This window comes from Macaca thibetana, chromosome 14 (genome assembly GCF_024542745.1).
Source record: "Macaca thibetana thibetana isolate TM-01 chromosome 14, ASM2454274v1, whole genome shotgun sequence".
In the NCBI taxonomy this organism is placed as follows: domain Eukaryota; kingdom Metazoa; phylum Chordata; class Mammalia; order Primates; family Cercopithecidae; genus Macaca; species Macaca thibetana.
In genome coordinates, this window is record NC_065591.1 from 64,384,303 (window position 1) to 64,402,348 (window position 18,046).

General features: G+C 44.6%; 1 protein-coding gene and 1 long non-coding RNA gene across 2 annotated transcripts in view; one reads left to right on the top strand and one right to left on the bottom strand.

Annotated features, from left to right (window-relative positions):
- The window catches only part of LOC126935316 (uncharacterized), a 342,634-nt gene extending 338,050 nt beyond the window's left edge, over positions 1–4,584 (top strand). The window contains exon 2 of the long non-coding RNA XR_007719225.1: positions 3,504–4,584. This is a non-coding gene — a long non-coding RNA (uncharacterized LOC126935316). The remainder of the gene's footprint in view (positions 1–3,503) is intronic.
- The window catches only part of FCHSD2 (FCH and double SH3 domains 2), a 339,502-nt gene continuing 325,807 nt past the window's right edge, over positions 4,352–18,046 (bottom strand). Inside the window, exons 15-20 of the mRNA XM_050756143.1 lie at positions 11,099–11,182; positions 10,799–10,976; positions 10,273–10,493; positions 9,115–9,244; positions 8,493–8,575; positions 4,352–6,482 (exon numbers count right to left, since the gene is read on the bottom strand). Coding sequence (XP_050612100.1) covers positions 6,399–6,482; positions 8,493–8,575; positions 9,115–9,244; positions 10,273–10,493; positions 10,799–10,976; positions 11,099–11,182 — 780 coding nt within the window. The 3' untranslated portion in view covers positions 4,352–6,398. The remainder of the gene's footprint in view (positions 6,483–8,492; positions 8,576–9,114; positions 9,245–10,272; positions 10,494–10,798; positions 10,977–11,098; positions 11,183–18,046) is intronic.

An 18,046-nucleotide genomic window follows, 5' to 3' on the forward strand; every position in this document is an offset into this window, starting at 1 on the left:
GAGTTGCCTCTCTCAAGGAGCACATGTTTACCTTAACTTGCTTGGAGGTCCCCCTCCCAGTAGGACGGGGTGATTCCTGGAGGAACAAGTCTGTAAGGCCAGAAACAGGCCAAGGAGTTCCCGGTAGACAAGAGGAAGAGGAGCTCACAGACTGAGCAGAGGAGTTCAGAGGGTCATGTCAGCAGGAAGGCTGTTCCTCCCTCCAGTCTCTTCAGTCCCGTTCAGCAGAGGGGTGAAAATGGATGCTGACAGCTCCTCCAGGCTCTCAGCAGTCAGTGCTCAGGTTTTCAGGACTCTGGTGCTCAGGGGCTGCCTGCCTGAATTCGGGTGCCTAGGTCAAATCTGGAATGGCCCGCACTCATGGGTATAAAAACTGAGGCCCAGAGATGGGGCAGCTCCCTTGGCTCACATAGCAGAGCTGGGTAAGAACCCAGGCCTCTGATGCCCACTTTTCTAAAAACTGGATTCAGATTCTTCAAAGAGGCTGCCCAGGGCTTCTGGAGGCCTAGTTTGGGCTCTCCAGTTCTGTCTTCCTGGGAGATCTTGGGCAGGCTCTCATATTCCCCACCTGTGAAACTTCCTGCCCCAAGCCTCCCCAAAGGCGACACGGCTCTTCTGCAGAGCTGTTCTGTAGGCATGACGACCATGGCCTCTGCCTGCCCTGCCCAATCTCAGGTCTTAGTGAGCCTGAGACCCCAGGGAGGGAGAAATGACAGATGCCCCTATCCTGTGCTCCTACTGCCCCTTGGTCATCTTTCAGTCTCTGGCTTCATTCTGCTGTTGCCCTGAATCTCTCCTGCCAGATGCAAGCCCCTCAGTGACAAGGCTCCAGAGACCTGAACATGACCTGCGGCAGCATGTTTGCTGAATTGAATAGAGGTGGTCTCTGGAGAGATCTGACACCATCAGATGTGGACCCATCTGTGAGATTCAGACATATCCATGCCTGCATATAGGCCTTTCCACTGGAGGCACATTCACTCATCACAAACATTTTCAGCTTATCTGTACATTACCCTATTTCATCCTCCTGGATCTTAGAAGTTTGTACTATCTACTTGTTCCTACTTTACAGATGAGGAAAGCAGGGTCCAGAAGGTGAAGGGATGAGCCTGAAGTCACAGCTAATCTGAGGTGGGCTGGGGATTGGAATACATTTCCTTTGGCTGTGCTCTTTTCTGTTCCTCACAGGAGCAAGTGGTGAAGAGGGAGTTCTATGCGCAGCGTAGAAGGGCTGTAAGCCCTGTCCCTGGGTTCATTTCTGTTATGTTTCAGCATACAACATTCCAGGAAAGGCCGGGAGCGGTGGCTCACGCCTGTAATTCCAGCACTTTGGGAGGGCGGGGCAGGTGGATCACCTGAGGTCAGGAGTTCGAGACCAGCCTGGCCAACACGGTGAAACCCCGTCTCTACTAATAATACAAAAAATTAGCCGGGTGTGGTGGCACATGCCTGTAATCCCAGCTACTTGAGAAGCTGAGGCAGGAGAATCGCTTGAACCCAGGAGAATCACTTGAACCCAGGAAGCAGAGGTTGCAGTGAGCCGAGATTGCGCCGTCGCACTCCAGTCTGGGTGACGAGCGAAACTCCGTCTCAAAAAAAAAAAAAAAAAGTTTTTCAGGAAAAGATTCCCAGACCAGAGCTCTCAGAAACAGACATGGCAAGAGTGTGTTTTTTGGCCTGTGGGACCGAGGGAAAACAGTCTAGGAACAAGATGCTCTTTGGCATTCATTTGGTTCTTGGCAGATCGAGCAGTAACAAGGCAAACACAGGAAGATTCTAGGAGGAAACTTAAAAGTTGCAGGATTTGGGGATAAATTACAATCCTCCCGCTTCTAACCCTAAATTTCTGTAATTTAGTTATATTTCTGTCATGGAAAACAACTTCACAATGAACAAAATAAATGCGAAGATTCAGAGCAGCTGGATTTCATCCCAAGGCCACTGGGAGAGGGCTGGGCAGTCATTGGCCACAAAACCAAAAGCTGCGGCTGGGTTCTTCAGGCAGTGAGTGGATACAGCAGCCTGGGATGCAGTTGCAACCTAGAGGATAGTGGTTTATTTTGTCCGAGTTCCCAGTGGGAGAGTCCAGTGGCTGTTTTCTTTTCAATTTCTTGCCATCCAAAGAAGTCTGTGTATTAGTAAGTCTGATTTCAAATATTGTGACCTTTTTTGTGTGATGTTCTCTGTATCTAGAAACTGAACTCATCCAGGGCATGCGAATTAGATAAGCCCTTGGAGATCACCTCATTCCATTCCTTTTTTTTTTTTTTTTTTTTTGAGACAGAGTCTTGCTCTGTCACCCAGTCTAGAGTGCAGTGGTATGCTCTTGGCTCACTATCTCTGCCTCCCTGGTTCCAGCAATTCTCCTGCCTCAAGCCTCCCTAGTAGCTGGGATTACAGGCACCTGCCACCATGCCTGGCTAATTTTTGTATGTTCAGTATAGACGGGGTTTCACTACGTTGGTCAGGCTGGTCTCAAACTCCTGACCTCAGGTGATCCACCAGCCTTGGCCTTCCAAAGTGCTGGGATTACAGGTGTGAGCCACTGTGCCCAGCCATCATTCCATTCCTTTCAAAATTGAGGATGTGGTACCTTAGAGGGAAAGGTCTTCCATCAAGCAGTGGCAGGGCTGAGGCCAGATGATGCCCTCCCACTGGGTCTCTGGCTTGTGAATGTGGCTGGGGTGGTGGGTCAGAGAGGAAGGGGAACTAGTTGGTGTGCTGAGAACCTGTGGCCTGACTGCATCATGCATCAAGTCAGTTCCTGTCATGGAGACCAAAATTTAGCTATGACGCTGGGGTGAGGCAGTTAGCTAAGCTTTGCCCTTGGTCACAGATGGAGCTTCCAGTACTGAAAGCAGCTTTCACTGGCAGTGAAGTCAGAAGATGGAAATGACATTTTGAGTCCTGACAGCCCTTCTCAACATTTTTGGTAGAGCACTTCACACATTCTTTCCCTTGGGCCTTATGACACCCTGTGTGTTACTGTGGGCCTGGAAGACTATCAAGAACCTTAGTTCTGAAGGGAAGGACACTGAGAAGAGGCAGGAGAGGTGGTAGTAAGAAGAGTTTGTGGTGACCAGCCTGTGCCACACACTTTATATGGCTTCCTGGAGCCACAGTCTTATTCTCAGGTTCCAGATGAGGACACAGGCTCAGTCCCCATGGCTGTCAAGTGGCAGGGCCAGGATTTAACCCAGACCTCCTGGCTCCCAAGTCCATATGCAGTTGGTGGGAGTATAAATGGATATAGTCCTTATAGGAGGCCAATTTGGGCAAAATCTAACACAATTAAATACATACCTTTTTGACTCTCAAAATCCACACTTAGGAATCTACCCAACATTTATACTGGACCACATTTTTTTTTTTTTGAGACAGAATTTCACTCTTGTTCCCCAGATTGGAGTGCAATGGTGCAATCTCAGCTCACCACAATCTCTGCCTCCCACGTTCAAGCGATTCTCCTGCCTCAGCCTCTCGAGTAGCTAGGATTACAGGCACGAGCCACCATGCCTGGCCAATTTTGTATTTTCGGTAGAGACGGGGTTTCTCCATGTTGGTTCGGCTGGTCTCAAACTTTTGACCTCAGGTGATCTGCCCACCTTGGCCTCTCAAAGTGCTGGGATTACAGGCATGACCCACTGTGCCTGGCTGAACACATTTTTATGTAAACAAGCAATGTGTACACTTAAGAGTCTTATGCACAGGAAAATGTCTGGAAAAATACTTACTGCACGTCCCCTGCTCCGAGAAAGAGGAGAGCTTGTGGAGCCCTTCCCCAAACAGGCTGTGTCCTGGTTCTCGGTGTGGCTGGCTGGAAGCCAGAGGGACTTAGCCTTTAACTAAGAATGCTCCATCCACCCATGAGACTGAGAAAATCTCCTTTCACACAATTCATTACTCCTTAGGGTGGAGGTTTAGGAAAGGGGAGAGGCATTCAGAATGCCTGCTTCCTGGAAGCCAGCGGTCACATCCGGCAAGGGGACTTCAGTGACCTTCCTCTCACCCCTCCAGCAGCAGAATCAGAGCTCCCTCCTCAGCTGCCTCTCTGCTGTCTGCCCCTCCCTTCTAGCACATGTCCCACAGTACTGTCCTCACATATTTCTTTTTTCCCATGGGAAAAGCAAAGACCGTAACCTATTTACTGCCATCTCTAGTACCCAGGATATTACACCTAGCACATGGGTGGCTTCAGGGACTGTATCATGGATGGATTAATTTACTTTCTCCTCTCTCTGTCTGTTAGCTGGTTTAAAGGAGGGCCCAGGAATGTCTTTATAAGAAGCATGGGCTTTTTGGAAAGGTCTGTTTACCCAAGTCTTTCTCTATTAAATCTTAGAAAACATAATTCCATTTTTTTTAATTATTCAACATTTTATACATAATAAATACAAACTTTTTACAGCCACTGTAAAGAAAACACATCTGCACAGAGGCTCCCTCCGAGCCCTGACCTGTGCACTGTGGTGCTGGATTCCATGTCCGGGATGGAGGGGTTATTTTTTAAAAAGGAGGCATATTTTCACAACTTTGTTTTTTAAAATAAAATTAGCAGCTCTTCCAAAAAATATTTTAAAATACAACAAAAGATTTCAAATAACCCTCTGAGGTTGTGGAAAACCCAAATTCAAGGACAATTTGGCTAGCTAAAGAGAGAATACAAGAAGACTGGGTGGCAAGAACTGCTCTATTTAATAAGCATTTGAAGATTTTTTAATATGTTAGCAAACTTTAAAATCTTAAAAAAACCACCCTTTTAATTTCTTTTTTAAACTTAAGAATAAGTTTGATAAACACAAAAGACCTCAAATAGATCAACAGGTTAAGAAGTGTAAAAAACAACAACGACAACAAAAAATCCCAAATCATGAAGAAGATTCATCAATGGGTATTGTCACTGAAGTGATCAAAGAACTAAAAATTTCTTCAGTTATGACCTTACTTTTGGTCAAAAATCCCATGGGGACATTTGGTGAGCATTTCAAGTTTTTTAAGATTCTTAGGAGGGATGGAGTTTTCAAAGCATAATGCAACTTTTAGATTAAATTCTGCAAATTTGATTTCTTAACCTAGAAAACAAAAAACAAAACCACAACCAGCAAACATCCCGTAGTCCCCAGGTATTGTGCTCCCTACCTTCTACAGCAGCGGACAGCGGAGAGTCAGTACCTGACTCGGGGGCACCTGCTGTTGTAGGCTTGCTGGCCTGCAAAGAAGGCCACTCCTGGTTTTCCCTGTGACACACAGAAGACACTTGTCTTTTCCTGGTCAATCTGTACTTGTGCAGGGTGTGTAATCCTTCAGTCCTTTCTCACAGGAAGCTGGTTTCCTCCACGGGCTCCCAGGTTCTTCCTTCCAAGGAAATGTCAGGGTAGTGGGACCTGGAAGCTCCATTTTCCACCGTAGCAGTTGGTCTGGGATAGCCACAGCCTGGCTGGCTGGGCCGGTCTGCTGGCTTGGGAATAAAATAATGCCAGGGGCCTCCCCAGTAGAGAAGCTCAACAATGCAGGTATGTGTCCTCAACTTATCTAGACATTCAGATTCTAAGGATACTGGTAAGAAGAGTATATGCTGTAAAAATTAAGATGAAAAATACCCAAATACAAAATAACATTATATTGGCTAATTTCAGATCCGGAAGCTCCATTTCTGCTTTAGCCATAGCCTCCTTTCTATTAGTCTATGTGATGGACAAGATGTGGCTACTAGTTCAGCCCCTCCATATTAGCTCCGCTAATTCTAAATGAATGGCACAGATATTAATACGAAGGACACTGTTATTTTAAGTCTGTTAGTTGTGGAAGAGATGTGCGTTAATGCAATTGGTGCTAAATTCAGGGCAGTCCAATTTTTCCCAATAAGGTTTCACTTTTCTCAGTCTGGGGACTAACCTTGGGGAGGAGCCAGCCTCTCCTGAAATCCCTCCTTCTGTTTCCTTATGTAGCCAACATGATCTGATTAATTCTCAATCAGATGAGCAAAACCCACTTGAAGAAAGATGAGAATCTTTGCCACATCCTTGCGGTCACAGTAATATACTGTACGAGTGCACATGATCAGTAATTTAGGGACTGTGCCCTGGAATGAGGCCTGGTCTTGAGTCTCATATAAAAACAGACCACTGTTAGGCATGAGGGCTGCCCCCCTCTTTGCTCCTAGGGTCCACTAGGATTTGTGCTATGGTAGGAAAGATGACATAGAAAATGACAACAAAAAAAAAGGCACGAAATATTCAAAACGTGGGAGGAGTCTACCAGGTCACCCAGTCACAAATAATCCTTGTTTTTGCTCTGTTCAAGAGTCATCATCATGCAAAGGTGCCTAAAAACAAGACTGGCCAAACTCCAAGCCTGGCCTTGATTGTAGCAGTAATGGATGGGCAAGCCCATCATCACACCAGTGTGATTTCCACGTCTTCAATCTTCTCTGCTGGCCTTCGGTGATTCTGCATAGGTGGAGGGGGAGCTGCCCGGACCTGAGCAGGAAACAGTTAGGTAGATTGTCAGTCAGTTCCTGACTCAGTATCTGAAGCATCCCCCAAACCTAATCACTCATCTGTCCAAGGACGTGGGCACCCTAGGGGTCTCAGAAATGTTGTGAGCACATGCTTTCAACCTAGTCTTCGCTATTTCCTACACTGAGAAGCAGTTGTTCTCAGTGAAATATCAAGCCCACAAATCAGCCTCTTGTCTAGGCTAAAAACCTCATGGGCGGCACAAGAGTCGCATGACTAAGATCGTAGCACATCCTCCAAAGCAAAGGTCTGGTTGGAAGCAAGGGAGAGCAATGCTTAGAGAAATGAAACATTTCAGCATATCTTGGGAAGAGAGTTACAAAAGGTAAGGCTAGAAAGGTAGGCTGGGGTTAAGTCGTGAAGGGCCTTGTTAAACCATGTTTAAACATCTGCTTTAAGAAGAAAAAAATCTGTGCTTTATTCTGTAGGCAAAAGAGGAGTTTTTGATGGATTTTAAGCAATATCAGATCTGTGAAAAGATGACTCAGGTAACAATTAGAGAAAAGATCAGAGGCAAGCAAGAGTCCAGGTAAGAAGGCAACTTAGGAGACTTTTGTAGTCCTCTGAATGAGAGTTGACAATAGCCCAAACAAGGGTACTGGCAGTAGGGGAAGTAGAGAAGTGTAAAGATTTGCGAGCTGTCTGCAAGGTATATCTGGCAGGATTTGGGAATGACTGTGGGAGGCAGGGGTGGGAGGTATTAAGAATGATGCCAGAACACCAGTAGGATGGGGGTTCCATTTACCAAGATAGGCAATATGGAAAAAGGAACATGTCTGGGAGGGAACACAACTCATTTTTGCTGAGTTTTGGGGATCTGGGATATATAAACAGAGACATCCACAAATCTGAAGCTCAGTGAAGGGATCGGATTGGCAGTTACAAATCTGAAACTTGCTGGTATATAAATGGTTATCATAGCTGTGGAAGTAGATGAGGTCATTTGGTAAGAGTGCTTTCAACAACTTCAAGAGAAGCAGCCCAGGGACAGAACAATGAGAAGTATCAGCAGAGGCAGGTGGAGGCAAGGCTGCAAAGGTCCACAGAAAGGTAGGACCAGAGAGGAAGAAAGCAAACGAGGCAAATGTGGTAGAGAAGCACATCAGTCCACTGCTCTCTGTTCCTACTCTTACCCACCAGTCCATGCTGCCACCACCTCTTTCTTCGATGCTGCCCCAGTCTCCTAATTGCTCTCTAGGTCCTTTCTGCCAGCCTCCATCCATCCTCCACTTAGCTGCCATAGCGATGCTATAAAAATGCACCAGCCACAACACTGTCCAGCTTACCACTTTACAATGGCTTCCTATCTCATTTGGGATAAAGACTCAAGTCCTTAAGAAGGCACTCAATACATATTTGCTGAATGAATGAAGCCAAAGGAAGCCAGTGGTAAAGGAATGGTATCAAAAGCTAATGGGGTCAAGGAAAACAAAATTGCAAAGTATCCAACTGGATTACCAATGTGCAAGTCATGATCTTGGAGTACAGTGGTGGGTGGAATGCAGATGGCAGTAGAGTGAAGGGTGAAGACAGAGGTAACTTTGCTATAATATATTCACCCGGAGAATAAACGCTCTTTAAGGCCATGAAGTTAGCTTATTATTTCATCTCAGTATTCCTCAAAGAGGCAAACAGAGGCCTGGAAAATTAAATGTTTACTGAAAAAAGTGTTTCACAATTAGCCCACTTTAATGCTCATAAAGCTTGTTCTAATCTAAATACACTTTCATAGCCATCATCTTGCAGTCTCACTGTGGCTCAGTGAAAAAAGTTCTAGTGTAGATTAAATGTTCCAAGATGAGTTGATTTCTATGGCCTTCCTTTTCAATAGCTCTTTTTACCTTCCCAAACCTAGTTCATCCTTGTTTGGCAGAGTCAGTGACAATATAGGGGCCACGGGGAAACATTAATTCCTTCCTTTCAATTTGGAAGAATTATGCATTCTATAATCCTGCAAGATAAGAGACTTACAGGTCGCAGTTTGCCATGTGAGGTCTCAGGCGTATGCCTTGATGCCTGAGAGAATCCTGGTGACTCAGCATGAAGGCTGTTTTCTACGGGAGAAAACCAAAGAAGCTCATTTTACTTGAGTTGTTGAATAAAAATGCTGATGCAAGGCTGGCATGGTGGCTCGAGCTTGTAATCCCAGCACTTTGGGATACTGAGGCAGGAGGATTACTTGAGGCCAGGAGTTCAAGGCTGCAGTGAGCTATGATCCTGCCACTGCACTCCAGGCTGGGTGACAGAATAATACCCTTTCTCCACAAAAAATACAAAAATTAGCTGTGTGTGGTAGTGCATGCCTGTACTCCTAGCTACTAGGGAGGCTGAGGCAGAGGATCACTTGAGCCTAGGAGTTAGTTACCACTTGAGCCACTTGGTTAAGCTGTGAGCCTACTGAACTCCAGCCTGGGTGTCCAGCCTGAACTCATGCCACTGAACTCCAGCCTGGGTGTCCAGCCTGGGTGACAGAGTGAGACTCTGTCTCCAAAAAATGAAAAAAAAGCAAATGCAGTTTTGTTTGCCCTTCAGGCGAATATGCAGATTTCTGAAGTGAAAATGCATTTAGATCCATGCCCAGGAGAACCCTTACCGTTTGCTGAAGGAGACCGGGGAAAGTACAGGGAGCTCCTCTTATCTGGGCTGGGGTAGGGGCTGCTGGGAGGCTGGTCATACAACGGCAGTGGAGGCAGGGAGGCGTGTGGCTTGGGGGAAGGAGAGATCTGCAGCAAAGGGAAGTGAGGTTACCTGGTGCTTCTGCCCAGGAAGGACAGCCTGGCTGCTGCTTTGACTGCTCTGTACACATCCCTTTTCTCTGAAGCTAAGCTGACTACTGAAACTTGTCAACCTCATTAGAAGCAACTGAGCATTAAATAACCACCTCAAGCCCCAATTTTGCATTGCACTTCACTTTTTCCTCTTACAGATCTCATCACATTACTGATTTTAGTTTGTCTTAAACAGTTATCAAGTGATGCCACTCTCTAGGGTTCTATTGAAAATGTACCAAATTAGTCAATTCAGTAAACTTAGCAAAGAACACCAGCAACAAAAGGAACAAATTGGATTTTTTGGGGTGAAGATAAAATACCTTGATGAATTTCTGACTTCCCCAGGTTTTGTGCATGTTAGGCTAAGGGTCACAATCACCATGCAAACAAAATTGGCAAACATGTTCCTTCTTCCTCTACCTGTCTGGCCCGCAATGATAGATCCCTGAGGGGACAAACTGAACTCTGACTGAATTAGAGGTTCCTTTAAAGGCTGTTTCCCTGTGATAAACTAAGTCTAGGATCACTTGAGTGGGGATTGGGGGCTCTGGCAGGCTCATTAGTTCTCTGAAATAGATTGGCAGGACCTGGACTAGGCAAGGAGGCTCTGACAGTGAGGGAGAGAGCGAGCCAGCTAAGAGTTTTACTACGTAAATTAACCACAGAGCAATACCTTCCCTCTTCGGTTTGTTTTTCTCCACCTAAATGATCTTTGATATGTCACATATAATTTGGCATTTTGGTTAACCGATTCAGGGAAGAGAATGTGGGAAGATGGAGGTGTGGGAGGATGGCCATATTCCACAAGGGACTGACTGAGAAGTCTCTGGTTTCCCAAATTCAGTTGTGCAGACACTGGCAACCAAGGACCGGTGAGGGTAAGGCAGAGACTGCAGCCCACTTTTGTGTGAATTCACAGACCCCTTGGGAGCAATTTTCTTTAAACATCTTTTAATTCAACCAGCTCCCCTCTTAGGTACCTGAATCTCTCTCATCCATGGAGTGTCACCATTTTCTGAGGCTGAAAGTTCTTCCACTAGCACGGATGGGAAAACTCCAATACGCCCATTGAATTCCCCTTCCCAGAAGCCATCGTCGTCTTGGTTTTCTTTGTTCAAGATACGGATTATTGCTCCCTCAGGAAAAGATAACTCATCATCTGTCTGGCCCTCATAATCATAAAGTGCTTTCACAAAACAGACTAGGGAGCAAGAGAAAAACAAATCTGGTAAGATAATTAACAGCCGGTTGCTTCTGCAACCACCCCTATGCTCACATGACAACTAAAACAGCATCATACAGAATAGGATTAAAGTTGTAATTTTTTTACTCACGGATGATTAATTTTAGGGTTCTACTGTGCAGGACAAATGTGACCATATAAAGAAGAGCATATTATAGGACAGGGGGAAAGTTGTGCTTTTTATCCTAGTGAAGGCTTACTCCAGGGCAATACAGTTTAGGTCAAATGTGACCAAATAAAGAGTGCCTTGTTTCAGTCTTTACCACTGGCATCTCCGTTGAGGCTGCCTGAAACGAGTTCTGCTTCCGTGGAATTGCTGGACGTGTGTGACCGACTGTCCAAAGTGGCCAGGGACTGCAGCATGCTCAGGAGGCTGTTTGAGGTGGGAAACTGTAGGTACTTTTCTGGCACATAACCCACTTGGCCAACTTTATTTCGAGCCTGGGTAAAAGACATGTGACAAAACAAGTTTACACACACACAATTTAGACAGGGTACAACAAAGACCAAAACGAACTCCTAAAAATGTCACAAGAAGGGGCGATATGAGCAAAGGAATATACCTTTACCCAGTCTTCCATATCTCCATCTTCAATCACTTCTAACACCTCATGTTCCTCAATGGTCAACTCATCTGGTTGAGAAGCCTGCAATGTAGGATGGTCATGGACAAAATTAAAAAGGTTAGATAAGGAGCAGATGTGGGCTGATCATGACAAAAACTGGGGATCAAAATATTGAAATGATATTGAGAAACATGTTGAACATAAAAATTTAAATGCTGTAAAACTTTCATAATGAGGTGAAGTTTTACTTTAAAAAACTAAACAGAATAAAACCGTAACAAAAACCGAAGAAACTGAATCCTCAAGAGGCAATGAGGTTCAATGAACAGAACATGTGAGCCTGGGCAACACAGCAAGATCCCCATCTCTACCAATAAATAAATAAATAAATAAAATTAGTCAGACATGGTGGAATGTGCCTGTAGTCACAGCTACTCGGGAGGCTGAGGTGGGAGGATCGCTTGAGCCTGGGAGGTTGAGGCTGCAGTGAGCCATGAGCATGCCACTGCACTCCAGCCTGGGCAACAGAGCGAGACCCTGTCTCTAAAAAAACAAACAAACAAAAAAAGAGAGCACTTCCTGGAAGTAGAGGACCTGGGTTCCAACTCCAGCTTCTGTATCAAGTTATTCAACTTGATGCCTCCATTTCTTTGAAATGACAATCCTGCCATTTTCTGGAGGATGTGAGTCAATGTGGGATGAATAAGCACAGAAGTGTGATGATTTGGGAAGCAAAAGCAAAGGAGAAGGCACTGAGTTGGAACTGCTACCAGAGGGCTCCCATGGACAAGCATGCAGTGAAAATGCAAAGAACTATGTACATGAATTTGATGACAGTGGGTGCAGTGCCTAGGATTGATCTGGAAACACTGTAAAGCAGTGGCTAAAAGAAGAAAATTGTAGGAAAGGAAATGATTGAGATCAGTCATGGTTTGGATTTCTTATGTTCCAACTTAACGGTGTGGAGACTGAGCTGATCCACTTGCGTGCTACTGCACAAGCTGCTAACCATAATGGTTTTCTTTTTTATCCCTGACAATAGCAGTCCACCAGCATCAGCCACCCACATGTTGCCCTTGAGACTGCCAAATCTGTAAATGCTCTGAGGCTCCACAGAGGGGCTGGAAAGTCCATGTGGCTTTGCTTCCTAACAGCCTTGCCTGTCACGTGTAATAGGCAGGGGCCTGCTGTCTTCTGGCTCTCTAGAAAACAGTCTTAAAAGCTTTTCTCAAGTCCCAAGATGGGTTAGAACCATCACTTAAAACCATAAAGTTTTTAAAATCTCACAATCTCAAAGTGTAAAATTAACTCCAAGTTACACAAAAATAAGGCAAAAAGGGGGGTCATTTTCAAGATCAATTTCCCATTTTATGAACATTAAAACATTTCATCAAAATCCAGATTCTGGATGTTGCCATAGCTCCCTGAGACAGAAAAATTATATTGAGGATGGCTGACCAGTCACAGAATACTCGAAGGCCAGATTTTAAATTAACTCTTATCTCAAAACATAAGGAAAAAACCCCACTCATTTACCCTTGATAGCTTTTCCAATGGAATTCCTTCTCTACTCTGAAACTACACTATGCCTTGGATATGCCAGCAAAAGGCACTTTTGTAATAAAAATGTTTTCCATGGCAAGACCTAAAAAGTATCAACACAACCAGACGTTAATGTATGTGATAGCAAACCAGGGAGGTATTACACTTTCAAATAAACTGCTGCCCTTATAAAAACCTATGGAGAGGCTGAGTGAGGTGGCTCACGCCTGTAATCCCAGCACTTTGGGAGGCCAAGGTGGGTGGATCACTTGAGGCCAGGAGTTTGAGACCGGCCTGGGCAACATGGAAAAACGCTGTCTCTATGAAAAATACAAAAAACTAGGTGGGTGTTGTGGCACGCGCCTGTAATCCCAGCTATTTGGGAGGCTGAGGTGGGAGGATCACTTGAATCAGGGAGGCAGAGGTTGCAGTGAGCCAAGATCACACCACTGCACTCTAGCCTGGGCAACAGAGCAAGACCCTGTCTCAAAAAAAAAAAAAAAAAAAAAAAAAAAGCCATGGAGGTCCGTGCAAGTTTTTCAACACTGCAGCACTAGTTGTCCAATGTAAGCAGACACTAGCTTGATCATCCCATCCTAAAGCAGTGATGACCAATTCTTCCACCTAACAAGGTGGAAGTTCTTTGTGTGGCAATCATGACCCTGCAGTTTGGTCCCTGTGGGCCAAAGTGGGCCTCTAGACACTTTGGCCCCTGCACACTATTCCTATTCTCTGAGCATATCATGTTCTTCCTTGCCTCTGTGCTTTTATCAAGTGTTCTTCCATCCAGCAGGCTCTGTTCCCTCTTTCCTATCTGATGAGCAGACTCAGATTACTGTGGGTTTAAGTCCGGCTTCAGTATGTTTTTATGGGCAAGTGACTGTAAGATACCTTTGAACTTCAGTTTTCTTTTTTTCTATTAGAATATAAGCTCCATGAGGGCAGAGATTTTTGTCTATTTTGATCAATGCTATATCCCAGAGCCTAGAAAAGCCCATAGCACTGATACACGGAAAGTGCTCAAGCACTGTTTGTTGAATGAAAGGGGTGCTTGATAATATCTTCCTCATAGGGTTACTGAAGGGATTACAAATAAATAGATAGATAGTAGTTATGATTACTTTGGATTTGAGACTGAGCACATATGTTTTCCCAGACTACTCATGATGAGTAAGCTGCTCCTCCTTTTGTTCTTTTTTTTTTTTTTTTTTTTGAGACAGAGTCTCACAGTTTGCCCAGGCTGGAGTGCAGTGGTGCCATCTCGGCTCACTGCAACCTCCTCCTGGGTTCAAGCAATTCTCCTGCCTCAGCCTCCCAAGTAGCTGGGAATACAGGTGAATGCTACCATGCCTGGCTAATTTTTTGTATTTTTAGTAGAGATGGGGTTTCACCGTGTTGGTCAGGCTGGTCTCGAACTCCTGACCTTGCGATCCGCCCACCCTGGCCTCCCAAAGTGCTGGGATTACAGGCATGAGCCACTGCGCCTGGCCCTCCTTTTGTTCTTAAAAGGCTCTGAGCGTCCCCATAACACTGACTACCATGATGCTCTAATGAATTTGTCTTTGTGAGCGTCCTACTAGAAACAATTAGACAGGGACTATATTTCTTCTCACTTACCCCAACTAAAGACAGTGAGCAGTAAATAGTTATTAAATACACACATACTCTCATACTGTCTCCTTAAGTCCTAGTATCCGGTGACAACCAGAGCTCTGTTTCTACTAGTATCTCTCCAAATTTCCTGTATTTCTTTTAAAACAATGTTTTTCCTGATCATATCATACATGTTCATTGTAGAAAAGCTGGAAAATATGTATAATTGAGATCTTACGGTACATACAATTTGGTATCCTACCTTTTAATTTATTATTAGGACATAAGGGTATGGGCAGCAAGCCACCCAGGTGCTGAGGCAAGAGATCGAGGGCACGAGCTGTTCCAGTATAATAAAATATATAAAATAAGAATAGTTATACTAGATATAGATAATAGATATGATTATATATGAATATCATTAATCATTAGTTTGTAGCAATTACTCTTTACTCCAATATTATAATAATCCTTGCTCTACAATTATAACCTAGGAAAAAGCAGGCCATGCAGAGATAGGAGCTGAGGGGACATAGTGAGAAGTCACCAGAAGACAAGAGTGCGAACCTTCTGTCAAGCCCGGACAGGGCCACCAGAGGGCTCCTTGGTCTAGCGGTAATGCCGGCGTCTGGGAAGATGCCCGTTGCCAAGTGGACCGTGGTCTAGCGGTAGCGTCAGTGTCAAGGAAAAACACCCGCTACTTAGCAGACCAGGAAAGGGAGTCTCCCTTTGCCCAGAGGAGTTCAGAGAAGACTTTACTCCTCCACCTCTTGTGGCGGGCCTGACATCAGTCAGGCCCGTCCGCAGTTATCCGGAGGCCTACCCGTCTCCCTGTGATGCTGTGCTTCAGTGGTCATGCTCCTAGTCTGCCTTCATGTTCCATCCTGTACACCTGGCTCTGCCTTTTAGATAACAGTAGCAAATTAGTGAAAGTACTGAAAGTCTCTGATATGCAGAAATAATGGCTTAAGCTGTCTCTCTCTCCTCTCTTTCTCTCTGCCTCAGCTGCCAGGCAGGGAAGGGCCCCCTGTCCAGTGGACATGTGACCTACGTGACCTATCACTGGAGGTGGCTCACACTCCTTACCCTGCCCCTTTGTCTTGTATCAATAAATATCAGCACAGTCTGGCATTCGGGGCCACTACCAGTCTCCGTGTCTTGGTGGTAGTGGTCCCCCAGGCCCAGCTGTTTTTTCTTTTATCTCTTTGTCTTGTGTCTTTATTCCTACAGTCTCTCGTCTCCACACACGGGGAGAAAAACCCACCGACCCTGTGGGGCTGGACCCTACAAAGGGTTTCTTCTTATATAGAAAAACTCTAATGTAAATTTCAATAATCTTTATAATATGATACGTTATGGCTGTAGTATATGAATGTCTAGTTTAATTATTCTCATTGAACTGCCAATTTTAATTTTTTTTAAAATTTATTTTTTAGAGGCAGGGTCTCACTCTGTCACCCAGGCTGGAGTGCAGTGGTATAATCATGGCTGACTGCAGCCTCGATCTCCTGGGCTCCAGTGATCCTCCTGCCTCAGCCTCCCAAATAGCTAGGACTATAGGCATGTGCCACCATGCCTAGCTAATTTTAAATTTTTTTTGTAGAGACCAGGTTTTGCTTTGTTGCCCAGGCTGGTCTCGAACTCCTGGCTTCAAGTGATCTTCCCACTTTTGTCCCACAAAGTGTTGGGATTACAGGCATGAGCCATTGCGTCTAGTCATGAGCTCCATTATCCTCACTGATGTCTCTAACAGAATGAGGGCAAGAGAAGGATTCATTTGTTCATGCCTTCCTTCTATCATTCAAGTATTCATTCCACAAATATTTACTAATGACCTGCTACATGCTGGGCATTGTCCTAGGGGCTGAAGACACACAGACAAGGTAAACATACAGAGACGAAACTTCTCCCTTCATGGGCCTTTAGTGGGGAGTCAGACTAAGAAACACGAAAACTAAGATTAAGTTTGGCTGGACAGAAGTGCCATATATTACAAAGTAGTACTATATGAAAGGACATTTTTGTGTCAAAAATGTTTCTATATTATGATTTATTTCTTTAGGATGGATGCTAATAGGGTCAAAAGTTGTGAACATTCTTAAGGCTTTGACTCTAACGTTTATTTATTTATTTTTTTCTGTCACCCAAGCTGGAGTGCAATGGTGCCATCTCGGCTCACTGCAACCTCCTCCTCCTGGGTTCAAGTGATTCTCCTGCCTCAGCCTCCCTAGTAGCTGAATTACAGGCGCCCGTCACCACGGCCAGCTAAGTTGTGTATTTTTAGTAGAGACGGGGTTTCACCATGTTGGTCAGGCCAGTCTCGAACTCCTAACCTCAGTGATCCACCTGCCTCATTTTCCCAAAGTGTTGGGATTACAGGCGTGAGCCACCGTGCCTGGCCAACTCTAACCAACTCTAAGCTATATAACCATTAAATATAGCTTTCTTTGTTCTCACCAGATTATTAGAGGCCTCCTTTTTGGTCTGGACTACAATAATTATGATTAGGCTTAAAGTCAGTCCTTCTGTATCCTAATCTGTCCCCTAGAATATCTATACCATGACCAGGTTACCTTCTTAAAAATCCAATCGGATTTCAGGCCATCTAAGGATTTTCCTAGCCAAGATAAAAAACCAAACCTCTAAGTCTGGTATACATGGTCCTTTACTATCTGACAATAAACACCTTTATGCACAGCCCCTCTGTTCTCCTGTAGATGCTTCTACACCATCGAATTTAACATTTCCTGAACACCCCACACTCTCATCACACTCTACCTCTATACCTGCTGTTCTCTTTGCTTAGAAGGCCCTTTCCTCTCCCTACCTTCTTACTGCATCTAGAAAGGTCTTAAATCATGACCTAATTTAAATGCCACCTCATCTGTAAAATTTCCCCCAACGATCACAGTAGAATTAGTGGCTCTACCTTTACTATAAATCTTTTCACACTTGTTCTATTTTCCATTTTAATATTTATCCCTTCGTAGATTGTCCATTCCTAGAGGGGAGAGATAATGTCATATTCATTCTGGCATCCCCCCAGTGTATCACACATTGGGTACTCTATATGTTTATTCAATGATTAACTGACTAAATAGATGTTCATAGTCTATTTAACCCAGGGATGTGCCTGGGATATGCCAACAGCGGGAATGTTGAATGAATGTGAACTGTTTAAAATCACTCGGACACTTAGGAATCTCTCTATTTAATAAAGGACCTTAAATTTTAGTTCTGGGACGTTCAAGTAAACATAATGGAGGTGGTATCAGGAAACAATTCCAACGCTAGTTTTATAATACCCTGTAATACCTTTCCAAGTATCTGAGAAGACGATTTTAAATTTTCAAAAGATTATCAAAACGATTTACATTGGAAAAAAAATGCTAACACTTTCAATGAACAGGAAGTATTATGAATTTAAATATAAAATGAAAGGATGTTAAACTCAAAACAAGTCTGGGAATCACTGATATTGAGGAGTAAACACTGCCACCTTTTGGCTACACGGGGATGTGGCGGTGGGAGTGCATCTGGTGCATGACAGGTGGATTCTCTCTCCAGGACCTTCCCTTCTGATAGCCTTCTGCATTGCCCCTTCTCACACATGCCTCCGCCAGAACAGGGGCAAGAGAAGATTCATGTATTCACGCCTCCCTTCCAACATTCATGTATTCATCCCACAATTATTTACTGATGACCCACTATGGCTGGCCATCGTCCTTGGGGCTGAAGACACACAGACAAGGTACACATACACAGACAAAATTTCTGCCTTCATGGACCTTTAGTGGAGAGTCAAAGAAA